Source organism: Carettochelys insculpta, chromosome 25 (assembly GCF_033958435.1).
Source record: "Carettochelys insculpta isolate YL-2023 chromosome 25, ASM3395843v1, whole genome shotgun sequence".
Classification (NCBI taxonomy): domain Eukaryota; kingdom Metazoa; phylum Chordata; order Testudines; family Carettochelyidae; genus Carettochelys; species Carettochelys insculpta.
Window position 1 is genome coordinate 4,663,595 of NC_134161.1, and position 19,172 is coordinate 4,682,766.

At 46.8% G+C, this 19,172-nt stretch overlaps 2 protein-coding genes across 3 annotated transcripts in view; both read right to left on the reverse strand.

Moving 5' to 3' along the window:
• TTC12 (tetratricopeptide repeat domain 12) overlaps window positions 1-19,172 on the reverse strand; it is a 134,335-nt gene that overhangs the window by 74,630 nt on the left and 40,533 nt on the right. Inside the window, exon 21 of one of the 2 annotated variants that reach the window (XM_074976963.1) lies at window positions 17,760-18,403. The exons of the other annotated variant lie outside the window; for it this stretch is intronic. Within the exon in view, the coding sequence (XP_074833064.1) occupies window positions 18,328-18,403 (76 nt within the window). The 3' untranslated portion in view covers window positions 17,760-18,327. Of the gene's footprint in view, window positions 1-17,759; window positions 18,404-19,172 lie in introns of those variants that run through there. 2 annotated transcript variants of the gene reach the window in all.
• On the reverse strand, window positions 547-5,876 carry ANKK1 (ankyrin repeat and kinase domain containing 1). The gene is given in 12 exon segments (XM_074977127.1): window positions 547-689; window positions 692-781; window positions 784-1,035; window positions 1,038-1,169; window positions 1,172-1,226; window positions 1,229-1,278; window positions 1,281-1,424; window positions 2,325-2,384; window positions 4,184-4,212; window positions 4,214-4,296; window positions 5,525-5,540; window positions 5,842-5,876. Coding segments are annotated over 12 exon segments (1,089 nt in total).

Here is a 19,172-nt window from a genome sequence, read left to right on the forward strand (position 1 = left end):
GTTTGTTTCCGACTTTCATGTTCAGTGGTGGCTGCTAGTATGAAAGTGGGATGTCAGAACAAGTGACACAGAGCTGCACCATATGCTCTGTGTCTATTTCCAGCAGTGGGTGGCAGTCACGGGGTCACATTCTTGCTTACACTAAGGTTCCTGTGCGCCACTCTGATTCCTGAAAAAGCCTCCCCATTTAAGGAAGGAACATAGGCAGGGAGCTCTGGGAGACGAATGGATGTTTGTCACCAGATGTAATGTAATTCCAGTGGTCCAGACAAAAAGGCGCATGTAGCTTTTGCATGCACTTCCATCCCCCAAATGAAATTACTAGCATGGAAGCACAGACATGTGGGTTATATCCAGCACTTCCACCCACAAGCCTTCAAAATCATGAGTCAGGCCCCCAGAATAACCAGTGGTGGGTTCTTTGCCCTCCACCTTTGGAGCCTGCAGGATTTGCATCCTCCAGCTTTTTTCAGCAAACATGTGAACTAGAAATTTCTTTCTTTAAACAAAAAAATAAAAAAAACCAAAAATAAGAGCTTCCCATGGTCACCTGACTCCAGGAGATTGAAGGAACAGCATCTCATACTGACAGAGCTCAACACAAAATTGCAGGAGTTGGTGACTCTGTTTCCTAATGGCCAGCTTGAGGGACATGCAGCCAGTCGTGTTCTCTGCATTCAGCATGACACTGACTTCATCAAGATCTTTACGGTAGCCACATTGCCACAGAGGACAGAGAGATTCAGGGGAGTTTTGCCCACGCTGTTCTGAACTTTGATATGTGCCTCAGAAGGTTGATGACACTGGGGAAGGCACCCCACTGCATGGCAAGGTGGAGAGGGGTCCACTTTGACTTCTCAGTAACATTGGGGTCTACCCCACTTCCTAGGAGCTCACAGACCACAGATTCTTCACTGTAGCAGGTAGCCATGTGACGAAACATTCAATTCATGCCTCCTTTTACATTCAGTTTAGCATGGCTGACTCTGAGCAGGCAGATTATTTCAACGTGGCCTTTGAAACAATCCAGGTGGAGGGAGTCTATCCTTTGTCCATTCTTAAGTCCATCTTGGCCTTGTATTTGATCAGTTTCTTGCATATCGGGCTCTTTACCGCAGCCACATGCAAGGCACTGTAGCGATTCTCATGCAGGCTGCTGATAGTTACCTGCTCTTCAGCCTACATTACACCACGCTGAATTTACTCCTTTCCATGGCAAGGTGCAGTGCGGAGGGGTCTGTTGATTCGTCTGCTTCCTCTCCAGGTCAGTTCCTTGTCGGCCAAGAGTTTCATGAGGCTGACATGCCTGAAGCAAGCTGCCATATGGAAGGCAATTCTCCCATCTTTCTCCTGGCAGGTGAGGTCAGCCTGCTGGGACAAGTTCTCGAAGTTGTTCTAAGATGTCAAGTGGAGTGGAGTCCATTCTGATATCAGTGTTCTGAGCCACACAGCAAAGAGGGGGCCAGCTGTCTTTGTTGGCCACTTTGAAATCTGTGCCGTGCTCTGTTAGAAACCTCCCACACCAGCCATCTGCACTGAGCGATGTGATATACAGCCAGGGTGTATACAAGTGGCTGAACAATCATCATCACTGACGGAGCAGGAGACCTGTCAGGACACCACACCAATGACTTTGGACTACAGTAGAACCCCAAGATACATGCACTTGAGTTGCACATATCTCAGGTTCACATGATTCTGAGTGGCGTGGAGCTAGTGCCTGATTTTGGGCTGCCCACCACCCAGGGGAGCCAGGAAACTGACCAGCACAGCACTCCCCTGCCTGGAGCACAAACCCACCTCTACGCTTATGCTACGGCTATGGCTTGTCAGTCTGGCTGAGCCAGCCCTATAAACATCACACTGCATGGCAGGACTCCTGGGTCCAAGAGAGTCCCAGGCTCATATTATCCCCCCCTCCCCCAGCCTCTGCAGCAGGGCAAAAGTTTATCACTCTGCTGATGGGATGAGGCTCGTCTCTTAGATGACACCACCACTCCCAAGTCAACAGATGAAGCCATTGGTCTACTGTTTGCTCACTTTTCCTTGGGTGCCAACAGCAGCATCTGGCCACATTGTCACAAGACAGGCAGCCTGGTCTGGATGCAGAAATGGTAGTCAAGGCTCTTTGGTGCTACCCCTGGCTCTGCCACTGGTTCTCTTGATCTCTTCTGGCTTCTGTTTCCCAGGATGGAAAGTGGGGTTAATGATTTAGTCTGCTGCATTTCCCAGGGCTGGTGAGACTTGAGGTTACTCATTCAGTGGGTGCACAGTGCTCTTGAGATAAAGAACAGCGTGGGAAGTGTTGTTATTTTTAAAGTTACCTGAATATGGCTTCTTCTGCATAAGAACCTCCCAAATGACAGTCCCAAAGCTGTGGATAATGACAGATCATCAGCAGCTGTCCATGAAGCACCCTTTTCTTAAGTCATCATTAATCTCACTGCTTGGCGGAATGCTTTTATCTTCTCCAAGAATGGACAAGAGAGAGAAGAGGCTAGTCAGATGCTTCTGATCACAAGGGAACCATTGCCCTGTCTCCCCAGGGTAGGATTTCTTAAACAATCACAGACCTCAGACAACCCAGCACACACAGGCTGCACCAAAGCCAGAACTGAGGTTTGTCACTGTGATAGATTGCTCCCCAGGACAGCCCTTGCACTGGTCAGGCTCTGAACCCGATTGTTTCGAGCCAGTTCCCATTTGAGGAACCCATATTTGGCATCTCCAAAGTCCCAGCAGTCTATGGCCACCTTTATTAGTGACCTGGATGAACGGATGGATTGCACCCTCAGCAAATTTGCAAATAACACTAAGCTAGGGGGTCAGGTAGGTATGTTGGAGGATAGGGAAGGGGTCAAGAGTGACCTAGACAAATTGGAGGATTGGGCCAAAAAAAATCTGATGCGGTTCAACAAGGACAAGTGCAGAGTCCTGCATTTGGGATGAAAGAATTCCAAGCACTGTTACAAGCTGGGAATCGACAGGCTAAGTAGCAGTGCAGAAGAAAAGGACCTGGGAAATGCAGTGGATGAAAAGATGGATATGAGTCAACAATGTGCTCTTCTAGCCAAGAAGGCTTACGGCATATTTGGGTGCATTAAGAGAAGCATTTCCAGATTTAGAGAAGTTATTATTCTCCTCTACCTGGCACTGGTGAGGCCACATCTGGAGTATTGTGTCCAGTTCTGGGCCCCCAATATAGAATAGAAATGGATGCATTGGAACTGGTTCAGCAAAGGGCAATGAAAATGATTGGGGGGCTGGAGCACATGACCTATGAGGAGAAGCTGAGGGATGTGGGAGAGGTGTTGGTTGGGTTTTAGGAAAAACTATTTCCCTAGGAGGGTGGTGAAGCACTGGAATGCGTTACCTAAAGAGGTTGTAGAATCTCCATTCCTCAAACTTTTTAAGTCCCAGCTTTACAAAGTCCTGGCTGGGATGATTTAGTTGGGGTTGAGCCTGCTTTAGGCAGGGGGCTGGAGTCAATGACCTCCTAAGGTCCCTTCCAGTCCTGGGATCCTATGATTCCACGATTTGGTTGTGGGATTCTTTTTCACTTCTTGTTCCACAGCACGCCTGCTAAACAGCTGATGCATTTCAGGGATGGGTCATGGGATGTAAGGAACAAGGGGAACCTAAGCCATTGGCCCTTTATAACACCCCATGCTGATACCCCAAAGCTAAACTGATACTCAAATGCAACGCCCAAACAGAACTGCAATTGCTTCGCTCCTAGAAGAACTCCAAGCAGTTCCTGTTGAGCAAAAGACCACATGCTGCCTGCATTGTGGTTTAATGTTACTCCTTTCCTCCAATAGCTCTCAATGACCTAACAGGGTGTGATGGAACTGGAGGCAATACAGCACACAAGTCATGCTGGGTCAGAACTGTACAGAAATGGAGCTGGCTAAAGACAGATGACTCTCCACAGATAAACTCAGCCCCAAGGAGGGGTAAGCAGCTCACGTCGCTCCTGGCATATTCCTCACCAAGGACGTTATGCAAGGAAGAGAGGCAGAATGTAAGCAAAATTCAGCCATGCACAATCGCTATCACCTCAGGCAGGAGCAACTCTGTGCTGGACGTCTGGACACATAGCTCCACCTGCTGCTGCCTTTCCAGCCTGCGCCGCTGCAGCCCTTACCTATCTATATGGATTGTATTTGGTTCCTGGAGCTGCTCCGGAGAAACATTTCAGGAGGGATGATGCAGGGTGCCCCCCAAGGCTGGTCTCTCACTGTACTGCATTTGGCTCACCTGCTCCATCCATCTGGACAACCCAACATCTAAATTCTGAAATCAGGGCCACTTATAACCTCCCTTTCTAATACCCAGCACCTCCCCCCCGCCCACCGGCTTGCTCTACACAGTGGCACACTAGGTGGCTACAGAAAGAGGTGGAGTTTTGTGGTTAATTAAGATGTGGGAAATGAACTCCTGGGGCACGTTGAAGTCAGTGGGAGATCTGAGTTTGAAGGGGGCCAGTTCTTTGGGGGCCAATGGTTTTACTCCCCATTGTGTCTCCCAGCAGTGGGACAACTGAGGAAGGCCGCTTCGCCCTTGAAATGATATCAGCAAGTTCCTCTGAAAGTGGCTTTTGCAAGAAGGCTGAAAGGAGGCCCCCAATATCTGAATGCTGAGCCATCTTCAGGGATGATGGCATGCCAGTGGCAACCAAAGTTTTCATATCACACTCGGGCTCTGGGCTGTTCTCTCTCATCTTTTTGCAAGCGAGAGGATTGATGCTGGTAACTGATCTGTCAGTGTCTTTGGGAGAGACCTGCGTGGTTTTGACAGGAAATGAAGATACTGGTGTTTCTGCCTGGTTTTCGTCCAGCCCGGGAGTACTTCTTCCTAAAGTTGTGAAAGGGATTCTGGGATTTGGTCTTGCAGTCCGTATGACACCATTAGGCGTCCACGTGCTTTTGCAATCTCAGCAGCGAGGGAGTGAAATGCAGGACGTTCTGTGAATGCTGCCTCTCTGGGAGTGGGATGGGACAGGTCAAGGCTGGTACGAGCGATATGAATTCCAAATGCAGTTTCCCCTTCTGCTTTTCCTGGAGACAACTCATTTGCATCTTTCACAAGGGTGGAAGAAACCATTCCCCCCCGCCCCCCCGGAGATGGAGATGGGAATGTTCAAGCTCGTTAAAGGTCTGCTGGTAACACTGCCAGGGTGGGGGAAATTGAAAACACCTTCCTCTGTCTGCAGCTGTTCAGACTGAGACAGCTTGTCTGGATCCTTTGTAAAGCTCATCACTGTGTGCAGAGCACAGAAGTTGGCTGTAGTGTCATGGGAGTGGGGTAAGCTGCTGTTTGCAGGGCCATTGGTAACACTTAGGTCATCTCAGCCACGTTACCTTCTGTGATGGAAAACATTGCACTGGTCCCTGCGCTGCTCTCTCTGATCAGTCGGGTTCTCAGAGAACGCACTGGCCGGCTATTTCACCTGGACGAGGTTCCTTTCTGGAGGCACCTCATGAATAGGAAAAGCTCTTTGTCTCTTTTCCAGTTAATTTACTCTTAGCTTGCGGCAGCTGCAACAGGAACAGAATGTTAAGTGCTCGCTGGTTCTGAACCTCCCCATACAAAACTCAGACTGAACGTGAAGAACTGGCAGGGTGTGCGCTGTTGTCTCCCCCACCCCCAGCCCTGCAATCCTGCCTCTGACTATTACACTAGACCTGACTCTCCACTGCCGTGTGCCTTGGCCCCTTTGCACGAGACCAATACTGGCGGAGAATGCTACCAGATCAGAATGGATCCCGGTTACCACCAACTGCTCCTTTGCGCAGGGGTAAATGGCAACTTGAGGTCCATGGCAATAGAGAATCAGGCCTTAAGTTGCGGTCACTCTTGAGGCTGTAGCTCATGGCCGGTGTTCCCTGTAAGCTGAGCGCTTGGTCAGCCCCCCAGGAGAGATTCAGGTGCTGGTCAGCTGATTAGCAGAGCACCCACAGCCAGCAGCGTGTGTGTCTGTAGGTGGTACACATCTACACATGCATCGGTGCACACAACAAAATTTATTCTGCCCAGGAACTGAAAAAATTAGAGAGACCCCTGATCACGGTTACAAACTTCATGTTTAATAAGTTGAACCCTATGATTGGTGAATCTCTGACTCAGAGCGCTACCTGTACCCGTTTTATCTGCTGCACACCAGGCCTCCTTGTGAAAAAAGGGCTCAGCTCTCTATTTTCGGGCCAATGTGGATGTGCGTAGTTGTCAAAATGCTTTAAAGTTGCCTAAGTAGCTCGTTTGTGGCGGCAATCCTATGCTTAGGGCTGTGGGATGCACTAGCCAGACCATGGCCACAAAAATCAGGGTTTACACTTGAGTGCTAGGCAACCAAATCGCCCCGTCCCAAGCTAATTTAGCTCATTGAGCCCTGGAATTCCCACTGTTCCCACATCGACTCTGGAAATTCATTCACCAAACATTTTCATTGTGAGACTACGAGGATCAATGGAGAGATTCCCCATGACTTCAACTTGCTTCAGGGGGTCAGACTCAGAACAGCAATCTGGGGCTGTCATTCTTCCACTAAAAATAGGGTTTCAATAGAGCCAGATTCACTGTGTCTAGTACTGCAGCATTAGAGGCTACCGGCCAAGCCGCACAGCCCCCACAGCAATTTTACAGCCTGATCAGCAGACACAGGACAGCCATTTGTGGCACGGATCAAGGTTCCCTCTAATTTTTCCATCCTTGTTTGGAATAAATTTTGTTCTGTGCACCAAGGCATGGGTGGATGTGCAGCACCAGTAGAAACACATGCTGCCTGCTGGGGGCGCTCTGCCAATCAGATGGGTGGCACCTGAATCTCTCCTGGGTGGCCACCTGAGCACTGAGCTTACAGGGAACACTGGTGCAGATGTACCATAAGAGACAGTTTCATTTCCTGGTCCAAATGTTTGCAACCAAGAAGATGCTAGATTACAGTTATTAATGCCATAGCAACGACATGTATCTAAAAAAGTAAATTGCTCAGTTAAGACTTGGTATCGATTAAAACTCTCCTCATGAATGATGAGCACTGCATTAGGGCTACATTCACCAATGCACTCTGGCTGGTTTGCCTCACCCCACTGACACAAAGCAGCTGTAACTCTGGATGAAATGGCAAATTAAACCGGGTGCAAAGATGCATTGAGCAGCATAAAGACAGCAGAGGTTCCTGACTGATCTGACCCGTCCTCTTCAGAGCAATACAACACACTTCCTCACCTCTGTGGGGCAGTGGAAAGGGCCATTTTCCTTTTGAACCTATTTTCACATTTTCCTCCTTGGAGACTTGAGTTCAATCCATGTGTGGATTGCAAAGCCAAGCATAGGACCTGATTCTCTGTTGCCTCGCAATTTACAGTGTTGTTTACATGAGGGACAAAAAGGGGTAAAACCCTATTGTTCCCAAGTGGGGAGCATTTTGTGCTCATTTTTGAGTGCAATAAATTAGTGCTCAGCAACTTTTACCCTCTCGTGACACACTTCAGCACTCATTATAATTTCACAGCACACCCAATATATACAAGCCAATCCCCTCCCCATCCCCCAGAGCCAGGCACCCCCAGCACCCAGCTTTAACCCAGGCCCCTCCCAGTGTAACTGGATGCCTGCAACTCACTAGAGCCACCCTCACGACTGCTGCCACCCCCAGAGCCGCTGCTGCTGCCTCGCACTGCTCCCATCAAGCAGTGGGGCGCACACACAGAGCAGTGGAGGGCACGCCCAGCGTGGCTCTGAGGCACACTTTGCAGCACACCAATGTACCATAGCACATCGGTGGGAGAGCACTGCTGTAAAACGTGAGCTCTCCTTTCACCATGAACCAATACAACACACATTACAGACCAACATTTCCTGTGTGAGCCAAATGGTGCAATCCAAGCAAGTCTGGTTTTCAGAATGGCCGAGCAACCTCACGTCCCATGGAAGTCACAGGGAATTGCATTAAACCAGGAGCTCAACAGCTCAGAGAAACAACGTGGTAGAGGCTTCAGACTTGCCCTCATTTGTCAGTGAGCTCTGCGGAAATCAGTTGTAAAGTTGTCAGCGCCCAGGGTCAGCAAGTTGAAACTCTCCTTTAGCCTTTTCTTTGTCTTTGCAGTCCAGATCCAGTCCTGCCTCTCACCCCATCTTTACTAGGCACTGCCCTCCCTGCTACGCCGGTGCTGGCACAGCACCCCGAGCTCCGAAGGTGCACCTTGATTCTGATCTGCACCCCATGCCCTCTGGGCTTACTGTCCTTAACACCCATTACACTCCACTGCCAGTGCACTTCTGTTTCACGAGCAACAATTAACCCAGGAAGAGCTGCAAGAGAAGGCATTGTTAAAGAGGAGCCCCACTTGAAACCAGACCCTCTTTCTCTGCCTCTCCTGCCACCTGTTGTGCTTGCTCCACACCCAAACAAGGAGGCCGCAGAAGAGAACATCTTCCTCCAGGAGCATTTCCTGATGCTCAGAGCAGGAGACTAAGCCGACGGCTACACTACAGAGCTTGGCAGTTGCACCACTGCAATGCTGCTCATGCAGATGCTCTATCAACAGGGGAGAGTTTGCCCATCAACTTAATTACTCTAGCCTCTGCAAGCAGCTCTCCCACCGACACAGTGCTGTCCACACTGCTGTTTAAGTAGGAGTAACTTATGTTACTCAGGGGTGGCTTGTTCACAGCTGACATGGGAACCAGCTTCCTATGAGCCCAGGGATGTTCAACCTCCACTTCACCCCAGGCCTTGCCCCTCCCACCCCACCTCCTCCTGCTCTCACCCTATCCCAGACCCACCCCCGCCCCTTTCCTGCCTCTTCTCCACCTCCTCCTGCCCCCAGCCCTGAGGGCACCTTGTTACTGCTTCTCCCCATCCCTCCCAAAGACTCTGGTCAAGCAGCTGACTGAGGCAAGCAGAAGGTGCTGGGAAAGAAGAGAAGCTGATCTGCATGGCTGCTGGCAGACGGGAGGTTCTGGGGAGATGAGGTGGAGGTAGTTTGCTGCCGATAGTGCTAAGCACCCACTATTTTTTTTTCCCCCTGAGGATGCTCCTGCCCCAGAGTGCACACGCAGTCAGTGCCATGTAAACTGTAGTGCAAAACAGCCTCGGTGCTAGGACACCTTGTTCAACCTTGGATCCAAGTTTTCCTCTGCGAGAGGGGGATCGTTGCAGGTACCCACATTCCAGGCATGTTCTGAGGCTCCGCTAATCAAAACAGTTGTAAGACTGCCTTACGAACCTCAGTTAAACTACACGGAAGCACAAGTTGGTATGATTTATATGGTTACATTTAAATGTGAACAGTCACATTCCCTCTGCAGGGGCACTTCTGTTGCTGATAGGAACACAGCTTAAGGCTACAGCTATTTCATAGTCTGCTGGCAAAGCAAATTGCAAAGCAATGCTTGATTATGCCCTCCATGTTTGCTTAATATAATTTGAAATATCAGATAGAAAAATAATCCTCTCAGGGAGAGTGTTTTAAGCTTTTACCCAGCAGACTGTTGCCAGATTAAAAGTTTCCTAATGAAATCTGAAAAGGTTGTAGTTATTTAAATAAATAAATAAATAAATAAATCCCCCATGCACAGCGCCTTTCTAACAGTCAGTAATAAGTGGTATCTTTGCACTGCTGGTTAGACAGGACTGGAAATGGCAGAAATGTGACAAATCAGTTCTGTTTAGCATATTTCACTGTCCTGAAATTCAGGTCAAATTTAATTCAGTCGTTCATGGCCTTACTCCCATTCATGGCACCCTGTCCATCTGCAGTCATTTACCAAGGCGACATAATTGTGTACCTCTATCGAATCAACACAGCAACATTAGATTAGATTTGTCAAAATTTCCTGCAGCCATTTTTGCAATGAAAAAGTTCATTTCTTTCACTGTTTTCCATTTTTTTTATCCTAATTATGAGGCAAACATTTCCAGACGTTTTCAGGACGAATGGATTCTTTTGAAACGTGTCATGGAAAATAGTTCCCATTTTCCAGCCCTCTCTCGCAATTCTCAGAGCGGACTGCTGTTTAGCGTGGGACTCTAACTGCTGAGAGACAGAGGCTGGTAATACAATATAGAACTTTTCACTGCTGGAGTAGAGTTCAAACCCTGCCCAAGCTAACAGGGACAAAAAACTGTAGACGTGAGATGGTTGTTCAGTGGCCTCTGTGCAAAGAATTTGTAGGTATTGCTTTGGCTCTATATAGAGGTCACAGCAGCTTTGCTATTACTCACGCTTATTACAATAGCACCTAAGAGCCAATCCAGGATGGGATACCATTGTGCTAGGCACTACACAAATGGTAGTAGACATCACAGTCTTAAGGGTCCCACTGATTCACCCGAATGCGCTCGCTGTTCAAACAAGAGGTGACCAGTAGGGTGCATTATATTTACAGCAACACATGCTCAGATTCTGCTGTTGAATGCAGACAACTTCAGAGAGGGAAAAAAATGGTATTCCTCTGTTCCCAAGAGCCTGTTTCCCCTCTTTGGGGATTCTGGAATTGGATTTTCTGAGTTCTTCCTGAGTCCAGTGTAAAGACACATGTTTTGTTGCAGTCTGTTTTGCAGAAGTTAAATACAATGAATCAGCTGTAGACTTCTGTACAGTTTAAGTGACACCTTCGGAGAGGCAGGATGGTCTAGAGGTTAATGCACTGGACGAGGACTCAGAAGATCTGATTTTTATACTCCCACTGCCACATATCTGCTATATGATCACAGGAGAATCACTCCAGCCTTCTTTTCCTTCCCAGCTTTGTGTATTTAGACTGGAAGCTCTTTAGGGCAGGGACCATCTCTTATTATATGTCTAGACAGGACCTAGCACAAACGGAGCCCTGATCTCTACTGAAACATCTCGGCACCACCAGAACATACAATCATTCACCAAATCGGATCCAACGTTAAAAACTGCCAACAGACCTCTGTTTCCAGGAGGGGTACCTATCCAAGATCAGTTCCACTTGCTCCCCACACCAATGTTCTGAAACTATCCCGTGTCTCTTCCCTGCACATAGCTTACACTGGGGTGTGGTCAGTACTATAAAATATATCAGGGCTTGATGGTATACCCAGGACAAGCCATGTACTGACTCAGGACAGTTGTGATTGAATCTCTACATTTATAAGCTATAATTCAACCTATAAATCAGGGGGTTTGGCACGTAATAACCATTACACTGTGTCATCAGTAGACACTGGACGTGGTACAACCGATGCAAATCTCCTAAAGAAATCTATTTGCCAGCTATCTCTTCTGCTTATATTGCAATTTCAGATGCTCTGCTCCAATCCATATGCAGAGGCCATAGGTTAGTTTGCACAAATGCTGCAATGACTTTGAGCCAGATCTGTAGCGGGTATAAATGCACAGGGCTCAATTAACTGACAGCTCTGACATATACTGGGGATAACCAAGGGGTCCAAGGTGAATCTGTATCACCAGCTTATGGTGGGAAGGAGTCTTGTCTACTTCCAGAGCAGAAAACACTTGCCTTGTCTATGGCCTGCGAGTACAGCCATGCCTTCTGCTCCAAGCCATCATTAAGCTCCTCTCTTCCACAGTGCAGGCTACCAATTGACATATTCTTCATCACACTCCAGTGCCCAGCCCCTTGTCTTCTGAACACCAACAATGCATGCTGGTCTGCTGCCTCCCTGCACTGCTCACAGGTTTCATTTCAATTCAACTCTCTCCTTAGCCCCGGATGTTTCTACAGTAAAACCATGCTGACATTTATCTAAGAAAGCTTGGGCTAAAGATTCAAATAGAGCCAAGCGGATTTGGAAACAGAAGATTACAGGTAAAAGAAAAACATAAAATGCAATCCTGCATCTAAGTAATTAACAACTTACACTCCGATCTACAGTAAGCTCTTTCATATCTGAATAGTAACAGAGAGGTACCCATGTTAGTCTGTACGCCAACAAAACAAAGCAGCAGAAATGTAGCACTTTAAAGACTAACAAAATGATTTATTCAGTGATGAACTTTCGTGGGACAGACCCACTTCTTCAGATCAAGAACAAGTGGTTCTGTCCCACGAAAGCCCATCACTGAATAAATCATGTTGTTAGTCTTTGAAGTGCTACATTTCTGTTGCTTTCTTTCATATCTGGCAGCCCCAGAACTGGGAGGTTGCTGGATATTCAACTATTCTGGATGATAAAGTATACCTAACAATGCATAACACAAAAGTAAAACAAGATTAGATACTAAGAAACAAACATATGCAGAGTGCTTTATTTACCACCAGTAGTATTGTACACTATAAACTTACACTGTCACTGTTTGTATTTACTTTCACTATCCTGTACTTAATGGAAAAGGTAACTAAAATTCACTTATGGTTAAAATGCTAGTTATTTGAGAGTTCTGGGTGATAGAACACCGGGTGAGACAGGGTTTACTGCAATAAGGTGTTTCCCATCCAGTGGTCTGTCCTCAACAGTACCTGTCCAGTCCAGGAGACCTGGCATCCAATCTGCATAAGCCATTTCCATTGGCAGATCATCTGCCTCAAAATGGATAACACCTTCTGCCAGTTCTTCTCTTGTACAGTCCCAGACTGTTTGTCTCTTTTCACAAACTGAGCATTGCAAGCACTTTAGCTCTTCCCTGAAGGTCCATATTCAGTCTTTTTAGTCTGTGTAAAGGCTCCGACCTGCCTCTGTCCACACTGAAAATACCGGGCAGGACTGGGCTGAAAGATGTTACTAGTCCAAACATCTTGCAATAACCTTGACATTCAACCAGTTCTTAGCTTCCAGCAGAGACTACACACAACCTCCCTGTTGGTGAAACATGAGGAAGCGGCTGAAATCTAACTGTAACGTTCCCATCTGGGCATGCCTACATTACACCACCAGACCAGGACGATGTCCGATTTCACATTGGGACTCCCAGGGCTTTTCTTCTGGTGGCACGCACCAGAATGGTGTTCTGCTACCTTTTTTCCCATTACTTTAGCACCGCAGGGTGCTTCCAGCCATGGCTCGTACACTGTGGGGCACCTCCAGCCACAGCTTGCACCTCCAGGTCATGGCTATTCACAGAGCACATGGCCCCTGCCATGGCCAGGTAGTCAGGGAGCCTGCCAAGGAAACCTGCAGGGCTGCTGGCTGCGAGTCGCACAGGTAAGTCTCCTGTCTAGTGCCTGCCTCTGGCACCCCAGAACCACTCTCCCCGCAACCGTCTGCCCCCTACTCCTGCCCCTCTATTCCATGCAACCCAAATCCTCTGCCCCACTCCTGTACCCAGACCCCGTCCCAGATCCTGCACCCCAGTCATCTGCTCTAGGTCACAGCCTCCTCCTGCCCTCTGTCACATCTGAAACTCCTGCACCCTCTCCTGCACTGCAGTCCCCTGCACCAGGTCACAACCCAACCTCATGCACTGAAGCTCACAACCACTTCCTTCACCCAAACTGCCCCCCCAGACCCCACACACCCCTGCACCTCTTACCCCATGCTCCCTTCTGTACACAACCCCCATCCCAGATCCTTCACCTCCTCCATTAATAACATGGAAGGGTGCAGCCCCTTGACCACTTTCCGAGTTCTTGGTGTGGCACCATATCAGACATTATTACCCTCTCCTGAGCTAGACTAAGGACTGCAGCGGGCCCCTGAGGCTCATGCCAAGACAGTGGGTTGCTGGTTCCCCTGGAAGAAGGGCAGGGCAACAGTGCAAGGGTGTCCCATGGTGGGCGATGGACTGAGATCCTTGTGGGTCCAGACAGGGAGAAGAACAGAAGTGCCAGTGGAGGGGATGCTGCTAGTAGAGGGTGCCCTGGGTCAGGGGGTCACTAGGGCTGATTCCCAAACAGCTCATCGGGAGGTGCTGAGGCAGAGATTCAACCCCGTGACACTGCCTTTCCCCCCTTTAACTTAAAACACTTGTTAAATATTTTAGGTGGTTTTACATGTCGGTGTGGAACATATAGTTCCACGAGATCCCTTTCCACAAAAAAGTGTTTTAAGACTTAGTTTGAATTATTTTCATTAAAACTGAACACCCTAACCCCTCTGAGGAATTATCAGACCGGAGTTCCGGCACCATTTTTTCTAGGAAAAAAAGCACTGGGGACGACCATTCTACTTTTCACTTGTGGACTCGTCTTCCTCGACACTTCCCAAAGGAAATTTTCATTTGAGCCAGACATTTTTCAGCACCGTCCGCCTGACTCCCAGAACCCATTAGCACTACCTTTGTACAGAAACTCCAGCATGCAATTTTGGGTACGGGAATGCTGACTACATGTTTGTCAAAGGCATAAATGGTTCACATAGACTGCAACAGCAATAATCTCTTTGGCAGACTGCAACCGCTGCAGGGGAGAGGTACAGAAATAGATACAACGGCTCTTTGTCGTCGTACTGATCAAAACCCAGTTACTGCAGAGGATGCAGCCTCAGCAATCCTCCAGGGGCTTTCCCCACTGTAAATACACAACAGTGAGGCAAACTTACCTAAGCCAAACTAACCTCCTTGGATCACAATCCTGTCTCTTGGCCTTCATGCTCGAGCTGCTGCTGCCTTTGGTTACACAACCACACAGCACTCACTGCTTCCTAAATACAAGACACTACAGAATTCCTTGTTCGGTTCTGTTCTTACCATCACTTTGAAAATTTAACATTAGCAGGGTTCAAGAGTAGAGTCAGGGCCAGGGCAAGAAGAGCAATTTTAGGACACTCGGACATGTGAATCTCTAAATGTGAATATTTGTGGCGTTTGGTATTTGCACAACAGTGCTGTTGGATCAGAGCTTTCCTAAGACGACCTGCCAATTCCTCACCATTGCTTCCTGCCTCTGTAGTTCCACAGAAACAAAATTGCAGTGGGGATCACATGTTACAAGGCACCCACTTTCATTATCTTAAATGGGGACATGTACTGGTCAACATAAAAAGCACCTAACCATCAGTCATCTCATCCTCAGGGAGAGAAAAGAACTCCCAGTCCCACATTCTGCATCACACATTGTGGTTCTGCTCTTCAGGTATGCTCAGTTGCCAACATTTGCACATGCACACACACAGCGGGGGGAAATGTAATGGACTGATTGCCCACATCAAAATGGGCAGGAGGCTATTCTGGGAAGTATTGAGGACTAGGCAAAACTTTGACTGCATTAGGGGGCTAGATTTTCCATGACACTATGGATTTTTACACTACACTACTGTCAGAACAGCCCAGAGGAGCCTTCAAGTAGTTGTCCTTCCACCAGCCCTTTGATGTACATTAGCCAATTGTATGACACCCACTCAGCAGATCCGGTAGCTTTTAACAGCTGAAAGTCATATGACGGGGCTCATTATTGTTCCCTAGCTCTTTCGCTCAGTAACAGACTTGGTGCTCTTCGGATTGTTTTGGCAGTATCAAATATCTCTGTAAGGGTCCTCAGCTACCTTGCTGGTTGCCACGGAAGCCAATCTGTGCTCTGCAACTGAATCTAATTGCTTAGTTCGCGTCACCTGTATGTGTTTCCTAAGTAAAGGTAACTGACATACTTTTCCTGCAAACTTAAGTTATTTGAATACCCTCAGGGCTAAAGAGTTAAATCTGAGTAACTAGTATGCCATCTAGCGGCAGGAATCCAGTTCTGGATTTCAAAACCCTTGCCATACACTACGGTGAGCACCACAGAAAAGATGAGCGCCAGCTGTGTTTGTGCAGCAGGAACCACTATTCTGCAAACCTCTTAGAAAAGCAGACTCTATGTGCTGTGACTTAGGGCAGTTCTTCAAACACCTAGATGCCCACAGAGCCATAAGCTAGGACAAAGCTCACATCTGCTAAGGGAAGAAATGGAACACAGCACCACAATGATGATAATTTGGCTCGCACGCTGGTGTGAATCTGGAGGAACTGGCGTACTAGTAGCATAAAACCATAGTAAGATTAGAATCATGGACTGCATATCTAAAAGGGAGCCTCTGAGGATGCTCATGACTTGGGTGATTAACAGACAAGGCCAACAGAAGGCTGTGTTTCCTCACTTCAGTGTTGGCAGAGACAGTGACAGTTCGATTGAACAGGACAGCCCATTCTAATAGCCTGTGAAGCGCTGTAAGAATCCGATAACAGTCACTCCATTCTGGGCACCTATCTAACTCATTTGGGTTCCTTTGAGAATCCCAGCCTGTGGCTCACTTTGTGCATCCATTACTCAGCTTTTAACACACTTGCTAGTTGACAACTGCCTTGGCATACCAAGGTCAATCTCATTTTAAGCAATGCCTTTGGCAAATTTAAGAGTGGAGAGCTCTTCAAGAAGTCAAGACACTGAACAATAATATTTCCTATTGTTTAGTTGATTTCCCATGCTATCTGCAAATCAATCCCTGTATTTGAGGACAGAAGACTAAGAACGAGACCATCCCAGCACTTAGATTACGACATGTACAATAGCCAAAGAGAGAGGACAAAACCCCAGACGCAAGCATTTCCTTCCCCTGAAATGGGAAACATTAGTGTACTCAGGTGCTACTCCAAGGAGAAGATAATGACATATAATTTGACGGCCACAACTCTTAGAGGAAGAGATTACAAACATAACAGCCATCAACAAAAGTCAAGGAGGGAGAAGGGGAAAAGTCTATTTCTAAAGCAACCAAAACTGACCTATGGACTTGCTGCTTTTATACACATTATGTATTTTCTGTATCACAAGCTGAAAAGCTAAACATGTAGCAAAGATACTGAATTCTGTCCTTGCTTACTTTGGATTCTGCAGTTTCCTACGAGAGAGAGAGAGAGGCCTCTTAACATTGCTTCTCTTGAGTAAGAAGTGCGTACCATATGAAGTTTTCACAGGATAACCATGTCTACACAAGCACAAAACTTCAAAATGGCCATGCAAATGGCCAGTTCAAAGATTACTAATGAGGTGCTGAAATGCACATTCAGAGCCTCATTAGCATGCCGCCAGCTGCGGCTCTTCAAAATTGCCACGTTTAGCTGCCGTGGAACTCATCCAGACAGGGGTCCTTTTCAAAAGGACCCCGCCAACTTCAAAATCCCCTTATTTCTATCTGCTGACAGGGTCCTTTTGAAAATGCCCCCTATCTGGACGAGCCGCACAGCAGCAAGATGCGGCAATTTCAAAGAGCCGCAGGCAGCGGCATGCTAATGAGGTGCTGAATATGCATTTAGTGCCTCATTAGTAATCTTCAAAATGGCCATTTCAAAGTTTTGTTCCAGTGTAGATGTAGCCAATATGTTTTCCACATCCTGAATCGTAAGCCAAGCTGGTATTTTTTTTTTTTTTATTCATTGACCATTAGTGAATACTCCCTTCTTGATCCTAATCTTTCCAGTTCTTTAAAGCTGCCAATTTACTTCAGTAATACAGAACCTAAGGATTATTTCAAATCCTACTATCTCCTCAAGCAAGGCTCTCAATTTATGTGGCTTATGCTGTTTCTATGGAACAGTATCTAGTTGCACTAGTTTCTCTCTCAGCAAGATCTTGAAATGGTTGGTCGTTATAATTTGATTTAGTTTTGAAGAGATGAGAATGACTCATTATTGGATCGTCTGCCAGACAGGGTTTTGCGTAGCCACTGGTTCAAGTGCAATCTCTTCAGGAAACTAGAAGTACCTGGCATTCGCATTAATATATTTTAAATACAGAGTCTGATTATGCAAAGGAGTGGGACTGTTGCATTTACAGAGGAGATATATAAGAGAGGACATAACAGAAGAATATAAAATAATGAACATTGGGGAAGGTAAATTGCATGATTCTATTTATTCTCTCAGAGATAAAAACAAATTAAAATGTAAGGCAGGAAGCATAATACTGATACATAAGAACATATGGATATTTCTGTTGTCAGCTGATAAAGAGCCTGTGAATTTCATTGCCACAGTTTCATGAAGACACAGTTTAGCAGAATTAAAAAAAAACCCACCACAGATGACATTTACATGGGTAATGAGAATATCCACCATAATGTTCCATACATTTGTAAGAATCCTCAGGCTTCAGGATTTAAGCCAACCACTGACTTCCCCATCAGGAACAAAAGACAGGTTATTTCATAATTGTACCCTGTGCGGACTCTTGCATCTTCCAATGCCGGCCTCAACTAAAGACTGGAAACTGGACTAGATGAAGCAGAGATCTAATCTGGCCTGAGAGGTGCTATGGTGCCAAGGAACTTACTTTCATTCCCCTGTTCTTGGGAGGTACAGTTTGATAAAGAAATAGAGGATTGTCTAGTCTCTTTGAATAATTTTTATTAGGGAAGGAACGAACAACAGCAAACAGAATACTTCAGTTTTAACAATCTACGCCCAATAACGTATGGGGAATTCAAAGACCTTGCACGTATTTCATAGAAGAGTTAAGGATTGCCATTCCATTGAGCTCACGCAGCTGAAGAATATGCCTGCAACAGCCGCAAAAGAAAGCAAGAATCAGAGGTCATGGAAAGTATATGACTGACAGCACAAGAAACCTAAACTTCCATTGCTCTATCACATCCCATGCACATGCTGTCAGGAAACGTTAATGCCATATCCAACAGATTCCCCATAAGAGGAAAGCAAGGCAGACAATGCTTATGTGTTACTGCTCTTCACACAGCAGGAGAAAATAAAGGAGCATTAAACACACAGAGATAGTTTATAGAAATGTCCAAGCAGCCCAGTGGGCTTTAATCTATTATGGCAGACATCTCAGGTTAGTAGAAGTAGTAGAGTGAGGCTCTCTGATTCTTTAGCACCCTCTGCCCTTACATTTTCTCTGCTGAAAGATACCAAGTTAAGAACATTGCTCTAATCAGCAGGAGTGATGTACTCCTTAACTGGGAAATCTAAACCTTAGCCACTGATCTTTACTCAGTAGCTCTGCTCCTCTGACTGGACTGCAAGGTGTATAATAACAAATGGGTGAATTATGGCCTGCTAGGACCCCTCAGTCTCTCTCCAGACATTCTTTACGGACATTTACATTCTTGTTTTGTTCAAGTCACTTCTCCGAGCTCTACAGTTTGTCAAATCGTATTTTCCTCCTATTCTTTCAACAGAATCAACATTATAGAGCGGAGTCAATAGCCTCCCAGAAAGCTAGCCAAGCAAACCAAAAACAAAAAACACAGAAACCTAGTGTCTCCTGGCTGCAGCACAATGCATGAAGCTATTCATATAGCAAGGCAA